At 36.4% G+C, this 21,965-nt stretch overlaps 1 protein-coding gene across 3 annotated transcripts in view; it reads left to right on the forward strand.

Annotated features, from left to right (window-relative positions):
- PALM (paralemmin) overlaps window positions 1-21,965 on the forward strand; it is a 53,636-nt gene that overhangs the window by 26,625 nt on the left and 5,046 nt on the right. For 2 of the 3 annotated variants that reach the window (XM_072404773.1, XM_072404774.1), the window contains exons 2-7: window positions 12,835-12,880; window positions 15,263-15,343; window positions 18,216-18,346; window positions 19,157-19,277; window positions 20,961-20,982; window positions 21,124-21,180. In XM_072404773.1, coding sequence (XP_072260874.1) covers window positions 12,835-12,880; window positions 15,263-15,343; window positions 18,216-18,346; window positions 19,157-19,277; window positions 20,961-20,982; window positions 21,124-21,180 — 458 coding nt within the window. Of the gene's footprint in view, window positions 1-12,834; window positions 12,881-14,658; window positions 14,770-15,262; window positions 15,344-18,215; window positions 18,347-19,156; window positions 19,278-20,960; window positions 20,983-21,123; window positions 21,181-21,965 lie in introns of those variants that run through there. The other variant, XM_072404775.1, reaches the window with a different exon arrangement.

The raw sequence follows: 21,965 nt of genomic DNA on the forward strand, positions 1-21,965 counted from the left end.
CAGCATTGTACAACATTAATGTCTTTCAAATGTCTTTTCAAAGCTATGGTTATATTATATATCACATACCCTGCCATATACACAGCTGAATACTTACTGGTGCACAGCAGAGTTCTTATCCCCAGTAACTACTGTGTCTTGTAGCAGAGGACATGCTCTCTGACACACCCAAAAGTGTCAGACTACAGAGGTCCCAAGAGTTAAGCTGCGTACACACTTCCAATAATTATCTTTGGAAACGAATGACAGATTGGCCGAAAATAGTTCACAAAAAAGGTGACCAACGACTGACCAACAACGCCGACGAACGAGGATTGTCATTGGAAATGAACAACCGTCATGGTGGATCTGATTGGCCGACAGTCGTTCGCTATCTATCGTGTGTGCGGTCGTTCAGTGTTTGTGCATAATTCTGCAATACACTTTCTCCTTTACATGCCACTCCCTGCATCGTTCAAGCGATTGTATCTAGTGTGTGTACACTATTGATGGATTATATTTGAACAATCGTATCATTACAGCATGTAGAGAATTGTGCACAGTACGATCGTTTAAATATAATCGTGCATGATCGGTCGTAAACGTTCGTTGGAAATGTGTTCCTAGTTTATAGGGACAGTAAAGATTTCAATTACCAACTGCCAGAAAGGTAAGTATTCAGTTTCTTCTATATCAAAGGACAGTGGGTAGGGTTTTTGCAAGATAGGAAATGTGAAACAGCATCTCTTTACAATACATCACAATTCATTATTATTGAATGGGCCAGAGAATTGTTTATATAAATATATGTAATCTGTATTACCCATATATATATATATATATATATATAAATATATATATATATATTAATATATGTATTACCCATTTATACAATATATCTGTTATTGGTAAATGGCAGCCATAGAGCTGTACAGAGATATTTCTGTGTGCAGTATTGACCTTTAGCTTAAAGCAACTAATGAATGCATCAATATCCTTGAAGCATGTATCTCATAAATACATGCTATTGACAAAGGCCTAATGAAATATGCACAGCTTTAAATGCTATGAAGGTCGCTGGAAAGCTCTCAGTAAGAAACAATTGTGCCAGGAAATATTATATGGCTAGCAAAGGGCAGTCTTTGAGTGTGAATCCTTGGTTCTATTCAGTGCAGTACAGTGCTACTATATTTCTGCATGATCACAATTTTTTGTATACAGTAGTTGCATGTTTCCACCTCTTTGGCTACTGCCGCAGGTTACACACCTATTAGTCTTGAAGATTAATCCTCATATTTTCTTATATGATGTTGAACTCTGGGTGACTATGAGGGAGAAGGACACAAGGGGCGTAAGTAATTGTTGGAACAAAGCCCATCACACACTTCCCCAGCCTCAGCTTGAGGGGTGGTCACACCCACTGAATGACATTAACCCCATTGGTAACTGTAAAGTAAAGTTTAAAAGCTGAGAAGAGAGCTGACAGATACAATAGAACACTATTGAACAAGCTCTACAGCGCTTACACCAAGATGTGTGCTTTCTAATCCATTTGGTAACTACTTTCTATATGTGCATTTGGTATGGTTTTTAAAAGTTGTTCTTACCTTTCAAGGGCAACAGTTCAAAATCGTATAATAATTGAATATATGCACTGTCCAAAGCAAATCATTTTATAGAAACATGTAAGAGAAGTATGAGGACTAGCATTGCTGACCCACAATAAAAAATCCTTCTGTACTTTCTGAGACGCAGACCCAAAGTCACAAAATCAGCCAAGAAATATAAATATTCAGCAAGTCATAAACATCCACTTATTTTTGAAAACTGCCAAATCAGCCAATCATGGTGCAGCAGCAAAATGCATCAGACAAATAAAGATTAGGAGCTTAAGGTAATGTGCACATCAATCACCAGAATGGGGTTATCCCATTTGTATTAAATCTTATAGCCAACTAAATCTTACTTTCAACCTTTGTGGTTCAGCCGGGTGATTATTGCAGATGTCCCTTCTGCATCTGTTGCACATGCAACAGATGCAGAAGGGACAGTTGCACATTCACTGCTCAGCATCGGAAACCCAGTATTCCCAGGCTGTGCGCATGCTGGGAATAATGAACATTACACCGGCACAACCAACCAAGATGACCAAAGACTGTCTTTGGGAAATAAAGAAGTAGGAAGATGGTGGCATCCTGTGATGGCATGGGGGATAGGTAAGTAATTTCAGGTTTAGTTCCTCCTTAATGAACTGTGCTGTGCAACTGTTGGATGAAGTAGGGTCTAAAACTTTGCACTCTCCAAAAATGAGTCCAATGGTGTTGCTTAGTGATCCACCACAGTATATTATTTATCAAAAGACCAATAATGGCCACTATTGTTTTATTTTGGGGAGGACACAAGAGGTGTCACCTGCTTTTCCTTTTCCTCCCCTTTCTTTAGAACAGAACCGTACAGATTGATTCACTAAAGATTGTTTCAGCAAATATTAATAATCATCTGCATGAAGCCTAAAGCCACGTACAGAAGCCAGATGAGCAAGTCTTAGGTGAAAACCTAGGTTTTCAACAGCGTTCCAAGACGTCAACAATTAAACCATTCTGGACTGATCAAGAATGGCCGTGGTAGTTTTCTATGGAGGAGAGCACAGTGTGGTGCCACACACTTGTTCTTTCCTCTCTCCATAGGACAGAATGGCACTGTGTACAACACTCGTTCTTTCATCTGTTACTGGAAATGATCATAAAATTTAGTTTCCAGCAACAGAAATCTAACATCTATCTGACATCTGTATGGAGCTTAAGTTTCAGTCAAAAGGAGCTTGCATACATGTGTTTAGGCTGACACTGAATGAAGTGATTGTTTCTCATGGATTGCCTAATGCTGGGCCATGTGACCAGTGATGCCATATTGCCAAGCCTAAGATTTGCTTGGGAAAATGTCAGGCTCATATCACATTGCACAGAAATCTGTACAGTTAGATAAGTAACATGGTCTTACCTGTAACAAAACATTTCTCATCATAACTGGGAGGACTGACTATACTGTCAATCTTCCTCTGTAACCCAGTTGTCTCTGGTGAAACATGTTCTATATTTATGTTGCCTCTCCCTGCAACTCAATTTCTGGGCAGCGTTTCTGTAGTTTTTTTGTAATTTGGCTCCCTGGATTGTTTGTAATATTACATGTTTAACATGGTAGGTCTTTATTTTTGACGGAATGGCTTGTATGTTTTTGATAAAGTTATAGCCGGGGTTATGAGTATGGTTCAAATGCAGACTTACTGAACCAGAACCACACGTGTCTATTACAAAACTCATTGTCTAAAATAAATTTTCAAATTATTTTCCCACACCTATAAATATTATTATTATTATTATTAATAAACAGGATTTAAAGTGCCCACATATTATGTAGAGCTGTACAATAAATAGGGGTTGCAAATGACAGACAGATACAGACAGGGACAAATGATATGGAGGAGAGGGACTCTGCCTAGATGAGTTTATCTATCTAGCTAGCATCAGATAGGATTTATGTTTTTAGTGTGCGTGAACAAAATTGGATGGTACCTCTATGTACACCTTTCCATTAAAAAACAGACATTACTCAGCTCTCAACAGTTCCTTATCAGTATTGTACTAGCAGGGCGGAGTGTCTCCTTCCTTTGTTATTATAAGATGAGCTCATATTGCACCCACCCTTTCCCCTGGGATTCTTGCGTGTGACTGGCTGCTTACCCTGAGAATCAGATTCACAATACCTATAGGGGACATGTTCCAGAACATCCTGGAAGCAAAAATGTTGTATATATATATGTATTTTTTATTTTGGTGAAATGTGCTTTGCTGGGGACACCATTTACTGCAACACGAATGCCCCTTTTGGTTTGTAAAAGCCTTTCTCTCTTTTTGTAATTTTGTTTACCTAAATCAGTGTTCTTCACTTTAGCCATCATAGTCTGTGATAGTCTGACATTGCACACACATTACATACACATGGTTTGAAATATCAGTTATTGCTGAGGTTTATGTTTTGGGAGAAGAACACTGAAACATTTTAGGGGGTTGCAACAGGTACACCTTTTCTTAAGATACAGCAGATCAAAACTACAAAGACTATTTATTTCTATTTAGGCATTGCACATATGAGCCCAACTTTAGGTACGCTAACCTCTCTCAGCCCCCCCAGAAAGCAATTGGTTTCATTTCCCTTCTGAAATCCTTAGGCCAGTTATGACAAAGCTTCCTAAAAGTCATTTAAGTATTTAGACAAAAAGACACCTCCTCACTACATGTGGACTGGGAAGAATTTATTTACCAAAAATACTTTGTTATTCTTGGTTTTTTCACCACTAATACTTCTTTATATTGGTTTTGCAAAAAAAAAAAAAAAAAAACATATAATGACTTGTAAAATACTTTAATAGTTAAATAAAGTTTTTAAGTTAACTTTTTATAGAAGTCTATAAATCAAATAACTATGTGGGATAATTGATGAGGTAAGAAAAACTGGTTTCAAAAGATGGACTGTCTTCTAAAACAGGCATAGGTATGCATGTGATATCATCATCATCATGCATGTGATATCATCATCATCATGCATGTGATATCATCATTGTATATCAGTGTGTATAGAAACAAAATGATGGACAGAATTACTGTTTTGGGGCCAAATTTGCTCACATACAGCTTTTTGCTCTTATTTCTGAATTTAGCCAATGGGAAGGTCAAGCAGGTGAGACCATGGAACACCCAAAGTTGAAAGACCAATAAATGCTAGACTACATTTTTCAAGATGCCTGCATTACAGTATAAACCATGAGCCTGCAATGGATTTCTTCAAAGTAATTTGCTATTTTGCTAGCAAATGTTTTGAATCCTGGACCAAATCCATTCCAGGTTTGCTAGATCACTCAGCTTCACTGTTAAAAGCGTATCCTCTTCAGCCTTAAAGAGCTTTAATAAATCAGGCCCCATGTACCAATATAAGAGAGGATAGAACTTGTAATCCCAAAAAGTAGGTGGTGTAAAGTAAGACTTCAGTCTGTTAACAGGGAACTAAAAGGTATGACAGCTTAGAAATGTATGAATCAATACACAGCTAAGCTTAGCTTTTAGTTTTTTTGAATTTGTAAAAATTGGTTCTAAAGATGATAGTGATAATTTACGGTCAACATGATTACTTTAAGAATGTGATAACTCCTTCATAGGCGCGCAGGAGGTTTTTCATCCCTGGCACAAGCAAGGAAAGCCAGGATTACCAGGTTTTCCTGGCAATCAAAGCTGATGCTGTGCAGCACAGCTTTTGCCCATTTATTCAGCGTGATCAGGCAGGTAAGACAGGTTATTGCAGAAGGGACTTTGCTTGTCTCTTTCTACAGTAACCACCTGCATTATCCTTTATTTTGTAAAATGAGACTTTAGTTCCACTTTATGTCTGCTGTAGACATCAGCATGTGCAAAAAAAGAATCTGCATTTATGTTATGGTAAATGCATGCTGTAATGCACACATGGCACACATACTTTCTACACTCTAATGCAAGTAAGTATGTTCTCTGCTCACAAAGATATTTATAAAATATTTTCTTTTATTTAGTCACTATAAGATATATGCTATTTAGGAGCCTGCTAAGATCCCCGTCATCAATGACCTGTACCATGCATGCATTACAACATACTTTTACCATATGATTAAATAGACATCAGGCCACACCAGATCTAAGTGTCTTTAGGAATGCATTTGATGATCCCTGTGTAATAGGTCTTATGTTAATAGAGAACTAAGGCATTGCCTATTTCATTTCTGACAGTTCTTTAGTTACTGTTCTATAGTTACAGTCTGCATGTTTCATGTGTGTCCAGATAAAAATGGTTTATGTGACAATCACAGTGCATGCCCATCCCTTGCACATCAATGAATATGCTTTTAACGGAATGTAGATAATGGAGTCTCTTATCTCCCTTCCCCCACTTCCCTCTGCACTTTTCCTCCCCACTCCTTCTTTTATACCATCCAGCCTGACCACTCTAGTTTCTAACACCATCACTCATTTGCTCTTTTATCTCATTGTTATTTATTTTTGTTCCAGATGCCACCTTTATCCTTCTAATATTCTTCATCTTCCTTTCCTTCTGCTTCACTTCCCCCCTAGTGTAAGACTGTGCTGGGTCATGCCTCCTGCTGGGTCCCATGATCACATCACATGGACCCTGGAAGACCCCGAAGCACAAAGTGTCAAAGTGTTTTTCCATGTGTACAGCATGAACAAACATATTCAGCCTGATATATTAACCCCTATGACAGTCATCAACACTGTGCTGAATTATAGTTAATTAGCTGAATCTAAAAGTTTAGCAATATTTTTTTAATCTATACAGTATCATAGCAAATTTGAAAAATCCTGAGCTGAACAGTGATACCCCCCTGTGATTACATGACCTACATTGGGAAGCACAGTTGTGTCTGTCCTCCACTCCCCAAGATTCTGCACTGCTGCCCTTTAGCAGTATTGGTGATTCTTCAGTTTCTCTATTAGTCAACCCTAGAAAGATGAAGAGATGTGTGCAGCTTTATAGTTCCCAATGAGTCATTAATTATGGATGTTGAAGGCAAAGCTGTGGAATATACTGTTGTGATTATTTGCAGTCTAATAAATGAATGCTCCGTGGGTGTTTGTGAAAATTGAATGACGCAGGTGACAGATGTATTCCACAATTTGTATATCGTATATTTTTAGAATCCTTTCCCCAAATAACTTCTCTTCATTACCACCTTCTTTATATATACATCAAAGCACCCGGTAAACCAAACATGACATTAACTTTACCTGTAGGAGTTTATTTTACTGAGTAAAATACTACACTGTAATCTTTCACTACATTGTCACTTATCAGCATGCTGGCAATAGGATTCCTGGGTTTAATGTGAAAGGCAACAAAAAATCTATTCATATAAAATTATTTATATACATATCTCCTTAAATTTGTGTCACATTTGTAGTACAATGTGATTAGTATATTCTCAGCAGTAACCAATACTTCATTAGACCCAGTTTAGGGGTCATAGGGGAAAATACAGCTAGTTGGTATTTGCATCGACATGTGTTGCATAAGGGCTCCCTATTAATGTCATTACTAGTAACAACAATTCCGGGTTATACAGATTTTTTATCCCACAAATTAAAACCAACTCTGACCCTGCATGACAAAAGTCATAGGCATTACATACATAAAAAGAAATCTGATGATTTGCTAGCTCTGCTAAAACTGCCTTTAGGCTGTCTGTAAGCATTTATGTGGCTATATGACCCATCTCACACCCCAACTCTGCACTGCAGTCATATAGTAGAGCAAAAGCTCAGAGTCTGGTAGGTGAACAATATTTTTTTTACTAGCCACTACAGGCATGCAGATTGATGGAGATACAGAATCTATAGGAACCTGTATTGTTTTGTATTTAGTGGCAAAGAGTTATGATGAGCAGGAGCAGTATCTCCTATTTCTGGTTATTCTGCTGCTGTTATTGTGTCATACATTTCTTTGAAATGTTGACTTCAAAACATTTATTTGCTCCCTTGAAAAAAAGTTCTTAGAAATAAGTGATTAAAAGTTTAGATAAATAATTTTATGATTTTTACAAATTAGTCAAGGGACAATGGAGGGCAATTAGCATGTGACTGCCTGGAAGTTTGAAAGTAATGGTCGTTTGGTACAATTTTTATTATGTTTAAACTACATCCGTTTAGGCATACCAACTTCATTTAAGCCATGCCTCTTGTGTACATTACGTTTAAAAGGCCAGCATAGACGTGGTTTATTGTTTAAGTGTAATTGTGTTCATATATATATACCGATTAGGACAGATAAGTGTATACCTGATAGATGTTATCCCCTATCAAACAAAATAGCGGAGTTAGAAGCCTTAATGACTGAAGAGCATTATGACTTAGTTGGTATTGCTGAATCCTGGCTTTGTTCTTCACATGACTGCGCTATCAATATTCCTGGTTATACTCTCTTTCGTAAAGACAGAGTCAAACAAAAGGGTGGTGGTGTCTGTCTGTATGTGAGAAGTGTTTCAAAAGTGAATGTGAAAGAAGAAATTGCGAATGGAACAAGCGATGAGGTTGAGGCATTATGGGTGGAGTTGAATGTGGGGTTGAATAACACACAATTTAATATTGGAGTCTGCTATAGGCCCCCCAGTGCTAAGGAAGAAATAGAGAATCATCTACTAGCATATATAGAAAGAGCAGCAAAAAGGAGAAGTGTTTTAATCATGGGAGATTTCAACTACCCTGACATTGGCTGGAGTAATGGCACTACAGGAACAGCAAAAGAGAGGAAATTTGTGAATTTAATACAAGATAATTTTATGGTACAGTTTATAGAAGCCCCAACTAGAAATGATAATCTGCTGGACCTAGTTCTTTCTAACAATGCAGAGCTTATAACAAATGTGCGTATAAAAGAGAATCTGGGTAGCAGTGACCATAATATGATTTCATTTAATGTAAGTTGTAAACAGGAAGCAAAAACAGGAAAGATAAAAACATTTAATTTTAAGAGAGCAACTTTCCCATTATTAGGGGAGGCTCTCTGTTACTTGGACTGGGAGACAATATTGTCCTCAAAAAACACAGAAATGGGAATGTTTCAAGTCTGTTCTACACAAGCACACTGAAAAATATATTCCAATGGGTAATAGGTTTAAGCTAAAAGGCTTAAAATGGCTCACAGCTGATGTTAAAGAAGCCATAAGTAACAAGAAATAGGCATTTCAAAAATATAAAAATGAAGGATCACCTTCATCGTTTGAAAACTATAAAGAATATAACAAAAGATGTAAAAAGGAGATAAAATGTGCAAAACGTCCAAATGAAAGACAGATTGCAAAGGAAAGTAAAGCAAACCCCCACATTTTTTACAAATATATTGATAGCAAAAATATCAGATCTGAGCATGTAGGCCCCTTAAAGGATATCACTGGGTTGGTAACTGGGGATAAAGAAAAGGCAGATTTACTAAACACTCTGTGTTTTAGCTCTGTGTACACAAAGAAAAATGGCAGAGCTCACGTCCAAATTCATAATAACAATGTCACTGCCTTAAATGAGTCACAATGGCTCAGAATTGATTTGATTGACAAACAGCTGGGAAAAATAAAGCTTGACAAAGCACCAGGACCTGATGGATTACATCCACATGTCCTCAAAAAGCTGAGCTTGGTTATTTCAAAACCATTATTTCTAAATTGTAGGGACTATTTAGTCACTGGCAAGGTACCGATGGATTGGCGTAAGGCCAATGTGGTTCCTCTCTTCAAAAAGCGAGCAAAGTCATTACCAGGTAACTTTAGACTGGTTAGTCTAACGTCCATAGTTGGAAAGGTCCTAGAGAGTTTGATAAAGAGCCACATAGAGGAGTTTCTGCTAGAGAATAATATTATAAGTGATAGTCAGCACGGCTTCAAGAAAGACCGAAGTTTTCAAACAAATTTACTCTCTTTTTACGCGGAAGTAAGTAAACAGGTAGACAGTGGAGTAGCAGTTGATGTTTGTGTACTTTGACTTTGCTAAAGCATTTGACACTGTACCCCACAGACGGTTAATATGCAGGTTAGGGTCAGTAGGTTTAGAAAAGTCAATCTGTAAATGGATAGGGAACTGGCTTAAAGACCGCATCCAGAGAGTTGTAATAAATGAATCAGACTCTGAATGGTCTAAGGTTATTAGTGTTGTACCCCAGGGTTCAGTGTTGGGACCTTTACTGTTTAACATCTTTATAAATGATATAGGGATTAAAAGTACCATTTCTGTGTTTGCAGATGACAATAAAACAATATAAAATATTAGGTCCATACAGGATGTCTAAAATCTACAAGCAGACCTGGATGTACTGTTTGATTGGCAATAGATTGTTAGGATGTGGGAGAGATAATGGAGTGGGATGGGAGCTGGGAAAATGATACAAAGAAACCTTAATGTAAACTAATGGAAAATAAACAGTGCAAGAGATAAAGTGTGTTCCTACATTTCACTTTGACATGACAACACAACTCTGAATTACTAAGCATGTGGTATCAGCCCTACCTATTTTATTAATGATGGATTACAAAGTACACAGACCACATATAGACCATAAAAAGAAGGCAATGATCAACAGGACCAGTGGTGATGGTGAATCTCCCCAGTGGGGGTAACAGCAATAGAAGTCTGCCAAGATTTCTGTAAGGGTTTTTGTACACCCTTAAGCATTAGCTATGTTGATGAATACAAACACGCTTAATTTTGCAATTGTCTCTCAGAATAGGCCTGCTTTATTAAAGCTCTACATGACTGGAGAGGATACACTTTTATCAGTGATCCTGGGTGATCCAAAAAAACCTGGAATGGATCTGATCCAGGATTAAAAACATTTGCTATCAAATAGCAAATGATTTTAAAAATCCATTTGCTGGATTACCCAGGTTCACTGATGAAAGGGTTCCCTCTCTAGCCTTAAAATGCTTTAATAAATCGGGCTCAATGAATCATATCTGCAGACTAAAAAAGTCATATGGATCAAAAGTTGATCTAATACTTAAGACCAAACGTGTTTCAATTTAGGCCGACTTTAGAACAGTTACACAAACAGAATATAAATGATTATTTAGGATAATAATACAGAAAGGTACAAAGAGCATGCAGGCAAAATAAACACAAAACATTGCCAGTCCTAATATGTAATTTCAAAGAATTGAAAGTTCCACAAGAATCTGATTTTTACTGATCAGCATGAATCCATTGATCAATGTCAGTGCTAAATCAATCTATTAAAAGGATTGAGGGGTTAACCACTGGCAATACAGCCCTGCAGTGGCTCAGTTTTTATTTACGCATCCTCATAATGTGGAGCTTTGCTTTAAATCCTATCTTTAGCTGCAAATTTGCTTTTAGCTGGATATCGTGGAGAAGAGTTGAAGTCTCTTTCATGTTTTTATTGCTTTTTATCATACTTTACCTAAATTCTCTATTGCATTTTATGCATCTTTTGCTTTTTTATTTGTTTCTTACACTGGTGAACTTCATAAATACAAGCAAATGGCTGGCAAAAATGGCTGCTAAAAATTGCATTAAATATTAGTAGTGGAAATAATTCTAACATTTCAAAGCTAAACTTCAATCCAACAGAAAAATACACTAATTATTGCAATTTTGTATTCAGTAAAAGATAATCAAGTGCATTTTTAAACACAACTAATGTGCAGGCAATGAGCTTGTTGTTGGAAGAAGAAAGAAGATGAGTGAGCTTATTAGTATTTTGCTGATCCTAAACTGTCCAATCACAAGCTGGGGGCAAGGTGGTGAGCAGGCTGTAAATGTTTACGGCAGTGAAGAAAATGTCACAAAATGTCACAAATGTCACAAAAACACATATCCTTAGACGGGAAAAAAAGGTCCGTCATGAGTATATGAATTGGAGTTTGTCTTTAAGTAGTAAAATTCTTTAAAGGTGTTTATAAATTAGTCAAGAGTGGAAAAAAGTAAAGCCCTGTACAGACGTCAGATGATAGTCACTGGAAACAATCTTTCACAATTGAGCAAGTGCTATACATTCATGCTTTGGAGAAGGGATGAGGAAGGACATTCTTTATTGTAGGAAAGCATAGCAGATCTTCCTGATCAGTCATTTGGCCATGACAGATTGATTAAAGACATTGCGGGACCTCTAGAAGCATGTCAGATTTTGCCCAAGACAAGCATGATGCTTATCCTAGGCGACAATCATCTGGTGTGTGTACTTGTGACTTCTGACATCTGCTTAACAGAGCACTGTTTCAAGACAGACCTTTTCAATTGTATTCAATTTTGTAAGCTTTGATTCTACCGTATATAAATAGAACTTGAGGACAAAAATGTCAGCAGTCTTATTTCTTTAAAGTTCAATCAAACCATGGTCAATGTCAAACATCAGAGGCAGAAGGATCTTAAAATGGCCATCAAGCCATATGTGACATCACTGATGCAGTTAAGACAACTCAAAATCAACATTCAGGAAATTGCAGGCTGCTCTTTACTGAGCTCAAATCAGTGTCTATGACGTAATGGTAAGAAACAATATATACACAGGATAGAATGAAGGAAGAATCCAGTGCCTAGTAAAATTGATGTAAAAGCATATACAGTCACCCACAAAGGACTTTTAGAATTAATTGCATCGACATGTTAATTAATTAATTAAATAGTTATGTAAGGCAGGCACCCCATTACAAATGTGTGTGTGTGTGTGGGGGGGGGGGGGGGGGCATTTTACAGATAAAAAAACACCACCCAAAGTCCAGGATAGTGTTGGAATTGTGATGTTTTGTTACTTACTATCTACTTACTATCATTAAAGAGAAATACATGTACAAAAATGATACATGTACAAAAAGATATACACCAAAATTGACAGGCAAAGTTATCACTAAATAAACAAACTCATTGTGGAAATGGACTGTGGTCCATAAGGGGTATAAAGATACAAAAGCTTGTAAGTAGTTAAAATGCTTTAAATATAAAGAAAATGTAACAGGGTAAATCCTTTTGTATTAAATGCATTTGGTATGTTCACTGCATACTGTTGTCTCTATAATTCCATGTGCAACCTGATCATCTATTTAATACATGTAATTTTCTGCATGTTTCGCTAGAGAACAACCCCCTTCCTTTGATTTTTGGTTTTTAAGGTCTTGTATGACTATATACATCTATTGTTATGTACATGTATTGTACATGTAGACACATAAATGGTTATTTTGCTGATCATTTTTAAGGGCTGTAATATTTAAAGACTTGCGTTTTAAAAAACATGTATTTCTCTTTTTTTCAGGATCAGAGAATCACAAAGTCAGCAGGAAAGGCTACAAATGATAGCGGTAAGTGCAAGGGGATGTATGATAGCATGTGTTGTACTTATTTCTCTGATTATACATAAATGTGAATGTTACTTGTCATATAACCTCAGCCTATAACCAGCAGATGTCACTACTGCTAAGGCTAATTTTGTAAATCAAACCCAGAGTATGAATTCATATCTACATCGCATCCCATTTACAATAATGAAAATAAAGATGTGTAAACAACAAAGTATTACATTTATGGCCACTTCAATAAAATTAGGTGTTTATATGATAATTTACAATAATAAGAACATCATTGGGTAGTATGCAGAAGGAACCTTTCCTATATAAATTTCAGATATTTAGGGTCTGGTGTGCTCTGTACTATTGAATAGTAATATGTCTTCATGTCAAGATTAAACAAAACATTTGACGGACCTCAAGGAGAAAATTGTGGATTCTAATAAGTCTAACAAATGGCTTACAAAGTTAAAATTATTTGAACTCATTCTGTCATAGGAAAAATTATCTACTGGAACAGATTTATACAATAAAAAAAACACTACTTTGGACAAGCTATAGAAACACATTCAGGCAGAGAAATGACTGACACATCTCCAAAAACATCAGATATATATAGTTGGATTTACATTAACTCTTTCAACAAACGGTTCAAAGTGCATGCATCTGCAATTAGAAAGAGATTGCACCAAAAGAAACTGTATGGGAGGTGTCCCAGGAAAAAATACTTATTTGTCTAAAAAGAACATTAGAACAAGATTAAAGTTTGCCATGAAAGAGGTATGTAAAGTCCAGGTATTCTGGAAGAACATGCTGTGGACTGATGAATTAAAGATAGATGAACAGCTATTAAGACAAACAGTAGACATATATGAAACACCCAAGGATAGCATTTCAGGAGAAAAAGCCCATCTTAACTTTGAGTGGAATGATGATGAAAATGTTATGGCTTGGGTTGTTTTGGTGCTTCAAGGTCTGGACAGTTTACAGTCATCAAGTCACCTATGAACTGGTATCAAAGTGTGCTTGATAAGAATGTCAGGACATCTGTCCAAAAGGTAAAATTGAAGTAAAAGTTGATCTTCAACATGATAATTTACCTGAAGCACACTGGTAACCTAAAGCGGAAGGTTCATAAAAAAATATCACTTACCTTTACTGGCCGAAAGCCCTCAGTTAGTCATAGTCTTAGGCTTCCTTCTTCTTTCCGGCGCTCGCCGTTCTGTCCAGCAGTACAATCTTCTTTCTTTCTTCTGTGTTCTTCTTCTTGTCACCCAAACTTGCACTTGGCAGGCGCAAGATCAGGTGACATGTCTTTCTAAAAAAAAAAATTCCTGACCCCACTGCGCATGCATGAGATTAAGGTCTTCGTTTTTTTACATTACAGGAAAGCCCCAAGCTCAGGTATGCGCAGAAGGAGCAGACCACAGCATCCTGGGATTTGTGACACAGGCATCCCAGGAGGCTGCAGGTTTCCCCCTTTTTTTTTAAAAGTATTACCAAAATATAACACATTTTTTCTATTCAGTAAAAAAGGATAGCCACACTTTTGTATAATGTTAAAGATAGGTCTGCTGTCCTAATAAATTTTGCATGGTTGAGGAGACTATGTAGGCACTCTTAGAATAATAAATAAATATATATGTATATATATATATACATATATATATATATATACATATATATATATATATATATAATAAACACTTGACACATTGTATACAATGATATATTGTTACCATTATTTTTAAAATAATGATTGCCATTTTACAATATTTTTTTTTCTTATATACATAAAATGTCCTGCTATGGTTCTTTTATGACGCGTTTGTAATGCATTTGCTTTTTTATGGACCTTTTTGTCTACCTTACGGAAATCTGGTGTACAACAATCTGAGTCTTGAGTAAGTAAAACAGAATCCCACTAAATAAGCACATAGTTGAAACAGTAATCTGTCCTCCCACTGTCCTCCCTTCATCACTTTAAAACACTCTGATTAGCTTTTCCTTTTTCTGATGATTAAAAAATACAGATGCAGGGGTTAGCTGCTTGAATCCACACTGTCATTTTTGGTCTGTAGTCATAAATGCAATATAATTTTTAGGAATTTGTTTTTCACGGTGTGAGAACACTAGCAAACTGGTGCTTGGGACATCTGTACCACTCTGTGGGATTATGGCATGCCCACCATTCCAAATATTATCACGATTAAAAACATGCTAATTATAAACATGTGGGTGCATGCAGATGCAAAAAGTAGTAAATTGCATTTCTGTTTTTAAACTAACCTGTCTGCACCTGTCTGTAAATACAGACAGGACTAACCTGTCTGTATTTATTTCAGTAATATGTAATATTAATTATGGATTATTGTCATATATTCACATTTCCTTTAGGAGAAAAGACGACGTCAAGTTGAAATTGAAAACAAGAGACGTCAGTTAGAAGATGACCGAAGGCAACTGCAGCATCTTAAGGTGAATTTGTTATTATATTTATAAATATTATCATTATTAGTGTTATTATGAATAGATGTTTATGCATGATATGATTTTAGGAACATGGACTTTGGGTGCCACTATTTTTGTGTCACATGTGAAGTTCGGGGGATCAGCACTATACAGAACACTGTAGAACTGCAGGTTATAGTCCTTTCTTCTGTCTCAAACAGAAATAAAACAGCTTCATATAAGCAGATGAAAATAAAACAAAACTGCCTATATTAGCAATAGGAACCCTTGGTCAGAAGTTATCAACAGTACTGCCATCTTAGCGGCTAATCCAGGAGGGAATCTGGGTCTCACAGGTAGCAAGGGGGTTTCAAAGCCTTTCCTCTAAAGCAACATGGAGCTGCCAAATGCTGCTGCCTTCAGCTTCACTCCTCACCCAAATCTTGAACCACATCCTGCTCCTGTTTGGCCATGTTCAAACAAAATCTGGTCTGTATTGCAGTGGGATAGAAAGACCTTCCTTCCCTCATTCCCCAGAGTCTGCGCTAAACTAACCAACTGCAACCATTGATCGCCAAACGCTGGAACATGATCTAAAGCAGGAGGACATATTAACTGCTATCCATGACCCAAGCCTTAAGTCCTACACACTATAATGTGGCACCATTTAGTGAAGGCTTTCAGTATTCTCCTCCCTGGTGCGTATGCTTTTTTTCACTTTGTCCCTTTCCCTCTGTTCCCCAGAGTAATGTAAATGGCTCATACAGGCTCCAAGCTGTCATATTGCAAAAAAGGCCAAACTCCTATCCCACCTCAGGAGTGCCAAACTGCCTACATGGGCTTAATAGAAGATTTTGTTAAGAGTTAGGTTAAGGTGTAGAAAGAATAAACCTAACCCTTAATAAAATCTTCTATTAAGATTTAAGTCAGGTATTGATTTGAAGATTTAGATCAGGGGTCGGCAAAGTTTCATGGCCACTAGGCCATTCATGGGGCTCCGGCTCTGGTAGTTTCTAACGCCCCCTGGCAGATCTGGCCGGCATTAGGCCGGATCAGCCAGGGGGGGTTAGGCCAGAACGAACTACCGGCTAGGCCGTATCTGGCCTAAAGGCCGGAGTTTGCCGACCCATGGTTAAGATTAATTAGATCACCCTTTAGAGAAGGTGTTTTGAAACAAAGAAAACAGTAGTATTAATTGTTGCCAGATGGTATATTTTAGTTATCAGGATTTTTTTTTCGCCGATATACTAGCCTTGCCCTAGACAGTGATATATTGTAGGAAATGTACTGGGAGATAGATGGTCATTAAGTCAAAGGAGTACATAAAATCACACTGATGGAAATCAATTCCCACACACAATGTGATCAATAAAGGGGTTTGACTGCATAAACCCTATTTATTCCATGTCTTTTTTTTAAATATTTATAGTAAACTGCCCTTTATACTGTGTTAAAACCAAATGCATGACTCCTACACAAGTATTCAAAATGTCATAAGCCCTTTAAAGTGTATGTAAACCCTAATAATGAAATTGTGCTGGGTGTTATTCTCATGATGTTTATTAACCTCCTTGCCAATAAGCCCGACCTTCGTACGGGCAAAAAAAATGGCTACGATGGTTAACCCCGAGTTTTTTCCCATCCTTACTTACCTGGTCCCGCTGTGCTCATCCAGCGTCGTGTTCGTGTTCCAGCGTCGTCCGTCGATCTCCCTCTCCAGTGTCGGGTGCCTTCGTCGGGTGCACAAGATGCCGGCCGGCGGAACACAAGATGCCAGCCGGCTTCTTACCTGGTCCCGCTGATCGTCCACGTCCTTCTTCTTCCAGCGCCGGATGATCTCTGAAATGAGAACCCGTCCGGCGAAGAAAAAAAAACGGACGGCTCCTCCCTGCGTGCGTGATGACGTCGGCGCGTGTGCGGGAAATTCAAATTGAAACTCATTCATTCATTTTGTATTGGATTGAATACAAACTCCAGTATCCAATCCAATACAAAAAAAAAAAAAAAAATAAAATAAAAGTAAATAACTTGGAAATTCAAATTTATATTTTGTATTTGATTGGATACAAACTTGCGTATCCAATCCAATACAAAATAATATAAAATTAATACAAGGGACATAACTGGTAAATTCAAACACTCATTTTGTATTGGATTGAATACAAACTCCCTATCCAATCCAATACAAAAAATAAAAAAAAAATAAATAAAAGTAAATAACTTGGAAATTCAAATTTATATTTTGTATTTGATTGGATACAAACTTGCGTATCCAATCCAATACAAAATAATATAAAATTAATACAAAGTACATAACTGGTAAATTCAAACGCTCATTTTGTATTGGATTGAATACAAACTCCAGTATCCAATCCAATACAAAAAAAAATAAATAAAAAAAAATAAAAGTAAATACATTTTTTATATTCATATTATCTACTAGAACCCCTGTTCGGACATATTTCTGTAAGTTACAGGTCTACAATTTAAAAAAAAAATTTCATGAAAAACAGTGGATCACTTTTGGTACAGAAATCTAGACCTCAGTGTAACGCTTAGGTGGTTAAAAAATAATTTTGTTCTGAACAACAAAACAAAATTCCACTTGGAACCTCCTCTTTTGGCATGTTTCACCTGAAGGCGAAGTTGTTGTTTATGTTGGAAATATTTTAGGTGGAATAGCCTTTCACATACACTGATTCCAATTAACCTAAAATATTGAGTATATTACTAAATGCACAAACTGTAACTGCTCATAATATTTCTGCGGAAATCCAAAGATGTTAGGTGTGTTATTTATTTTGGTTGAACTATTGAAGTTTGTAAGCAAGTATGTGTGTATGTCAAAGAGTTGCTAATAATTTAATTGCTTAATGCATTTCTATTTGTCTGTGTGTAGTCTAAGGCTCTTCGAGAGCGTTGGCTTCTTGATGGAGCCCCAGCTTCTACCCCTGAGGAAGATGAGGCTATGAGAAAACAGATGCAAGAAGACGAACTGAAGACCCGGGAGCTTGAGGACAGTATTCAGAGGTATGGGCTTTTCCTCACCTGAAACAGACTCAGAAAACAATAATATATTGGTAAAACAAATTATGTCTTTGATCATTAATAAATCAATCTTTGAAATTGACTGTAAGTATTTGATTTACCACTCACCTGTTTATTATACATTCATGTAACACTATTGTTTTTATGAAAATATCTGAATGAAAAATCGACTGGGATGGAAAAAGTGTTTTATATTTCAAAGGTTTTATTTATTAATTTTATGTTTTTGCTGAATCTGTTGTCTAATTAATCAAAAAATATTACTTAGTGTATTGCTAGCTTATTTCCGATGGGTAAAAGTGAAATGTAATATGATAGTGAAGGATGCTCATGAATTAAAATTCATTACACATATACTCACAGAAAATGCTGCTCAGTAATCCTAATGCCTTTAGTGTTAAGAATTTACAGTGTTCATTTTGAATGACTACATTTAAAGGGTTGGTTAAGTTTGTGATATGAGTATGCATTCTGCAGGAGAAAACATGTAATGGATTCCCCCCCCCCCACCCCCATGTCTTGAACCTTCTAAATTATTAAAAAGAGGCAAGTCGCACAAGGGTTATTATTCAAATTAGAAAATCTGTTCAACAAGTAAAATGTTTTAATGTTGTGACTTTCTTTAAGAATATTGTGATTTGTGTATTTTATTATATGGCAGCTTTAAGTGCATCACTAACACTCCGATATAAACACAATACATATATATATATATATATATATATATCTAACACTATTATAATATATACTGGTAGCTATTTTTTTTTTATGTGACCCCTTTGTCTGTTTCAGATTGGAAGGAGAAATCGAACTATTGGAGAATGGGTTGTCAAGCACGTCCACCAAAGAGAGCCTAGCTGAGGAGACAGCACACTCAGAGCCTGAGAGCAAAGACATGGTCAAAATACAGAAGGTGAGCTTCTTACTGGTGCTGGCAATATGTAGAGATTGGGAAATGAAGTAAAGGATATTATTGGTTATCTGCAAATGTTAAATATTGTACTCATTACCAGAAACATCTGCACAGTTCCCTGTAAATAGTAAAGAAAAACCATATAATATACAGTATATTGATCTGATTTATTTAGGAAGATCATAACAGGCTTCCGTATCCTACAAAATTAGGACTTTAGTCAGATATCTAACTATTCACAACTCTGTGTTGTCATTGTAACAATGCCTGGTGTGTCTATGTAAGATAACACTCCTATGCACAGTTGTAAACAATGTAAATTTTATTATCTTTGTCTTGTTCCCGTTATGGATGTACTTCCCTTTGGCGTTTGAATGCAAAATATAACCACATAATGTACCTGCCCTATGTCAATTATGTTAATCATATCCTCTTGCTATGCTTTGTGACTATCTTGTGATAGACTTTGACTATCGTGAATCAGTATCCCAGAAACAAACACTGTATCTAAAAAGTATAAGCAGAAGTTTTCTTGGAGAAGAAAAAAACACACATAAATTACCCAACCCAAAAGATTCTCCTCTCAAACACTGGTTTGCGTAACAGAACATTCAAACATACAATTTTCAAAACAAAAATTATTTTTTTACAGTTTTACACCCAGGCTTTTTAATAAACCAGGCTGAAAAAGGAGAGAAACATGGCCCACCCACTGTATTACTATATTATTCAGTTCAAACTGGGTACACATCATTTCAATACAATACAATTTAGGGTTGATTTAATTCTGATCTTGAAATCCACATCAAGTGTTCAATGCACCATCTACTTGTTTGATAATTGAACTGAATTGATGAGTTTTCTATAGCTTCTGTATAGAACACACAATGACCCTGGGTTGCCATAACTGCATTGCAAAGCATTTTCAGATTGTTGTCTGTGGAAAAAAAAAAAGTCATGCAGCTGCAGGCTAGGATGGAAAGACAATTTTTAAAGCTATTGGATTACAAAATGACTATGTTTTGCCATTTATGGGTAAAAACACTTTTGGAATTTGCCCATAGAAGTGTAGGTAATCATTTGTACAAGTAAACATTTCAAATCATTTTCATTAATGTTGAGATGTTCTACTAAGCTCAAGCTACAATTTGTATGGGGTTTATTAATAAAGGAGAAGATAGGCCATTTGCGTAAAAAAAATCATCTATTTGTACACAAATAACACCATTTCTGGCAAACAGCCTGATTAGTCTGTAGGTGGTCATGCACAGGTCAAAAATATAAAAAAATAGATTGCACATGACTAGACAGCTGAATTCAGCAGAGCTTTACCTCATTTACTTTGCAGACTGATAACTTACTTTGCCAAGTGATCAGCCTAAACTTCTTTAGTAAATCAAGAATCCAACTCAAGAGTTGTGTCAGTTACCAGGCTCAACTGTCCTCATTACCAGCTGCAGCTGTTGAAGGTCTGGGAAACAGAAAAGACTACCCCTACTTTGATTTACCGATTGACAATTTGATCTAGGAGTTCTTTCTTTATCAAAGACAGTCACTTTTCCTGTAGTTCAATATGTTCCCGTAAAAATTGGCAAAATGTTTTTGATGGTATAATTTGTTCTAACTTTTTCTTTCTGATAAAGATGCCATAATAAAGCAATCATCTTTTTTTTTTCATTTCAGGCCATAGTAAATGCTGCCAGGGGTAAGTTCAGTTTGTTTCTTTTCTTTTTAAATATGGCACATCATAAAGTTCATGCATTTAAATGGCAAACATTTGGTTTAATTAATTGACTGCATTTTCTAGTTGTTTAATTAAAAAAGTATCCCTGTTCTATGTCTTCAGATTCAAATACTTTGCAGTCCCCGGCAAAGACAGATAGTCCAGATATGATGAGAGCAGGTGAGTATCTTTGGGGGTTCATATGCTATATTTTGGCATCTTCTCTTGGGCTGGGCTCCCCTTGGCTTCCACGGCACCCAGGAAAAAAGGCATGGCTGAGCTCTACCTGCTAAAACTAAAGTAGTGAAAATTAACAGCATTTGTGCTGGTGTAATAATAAAGGCAATCTAAGCAGTAATTACGTGCAGTACTATATAGCAACCAATCATAATGAACTGTATTGCAAATTCCTTGTTAAAAAAGTATGATTGTTTGCTATTGGTTACTGCACATTGTAGTTTATTTCCTATATCATAGGAATGGAAATGCTTTTGCATAGTAATAGTAATGACATGTGCCAATACTGCACTGCCACAACATGGAAGCAATATTCACACACGCTAAAATATTGTACCATGGCACTTCATTGCTAACTAACAAAGTATCAAAGTGTACCTGTCATGCCGTTTTGAAATTTTTGTTGCTGATGCATATAAAGCACAGGTCATAGATCTGCTATGGGTAGATAGTACCATATACATTTTAAATACAGTTTTATGCGTTTCATATTTTCTATAAAACATGCCACATATATATGACTGTTTACTGTACATTGCTGGACAGCCATATTTAATAGTACATGTTTGTGGCAATCTACATTTGGTGCACAGCCTAACTGATGGACAGATGTAACCTATTGCACAGTTGAATAATTTTCTAGTTTTTACATATAGGTTCAGATATACATCAGTGTGCTATGCATTAATAAAGCGAACCAGTACTCTGTGGACCATAATCAGCATCTA

This window comes from Pyxicephalus adspersus, chromosome 3 (assembly GCF_032062135.1).
Source record: "Pyxicephalus adspersus chromosome 3, UCB_Pads_2.0, whole genome shotgun sequence".
In the NCBI taxonomy this organism is placed as follows: Eukaryota; Metazoa; Chordata; class Amphibia; order Anura; family Pyxicephalidae; genus Pyxicephalus; species Pyxicephalus adspersus.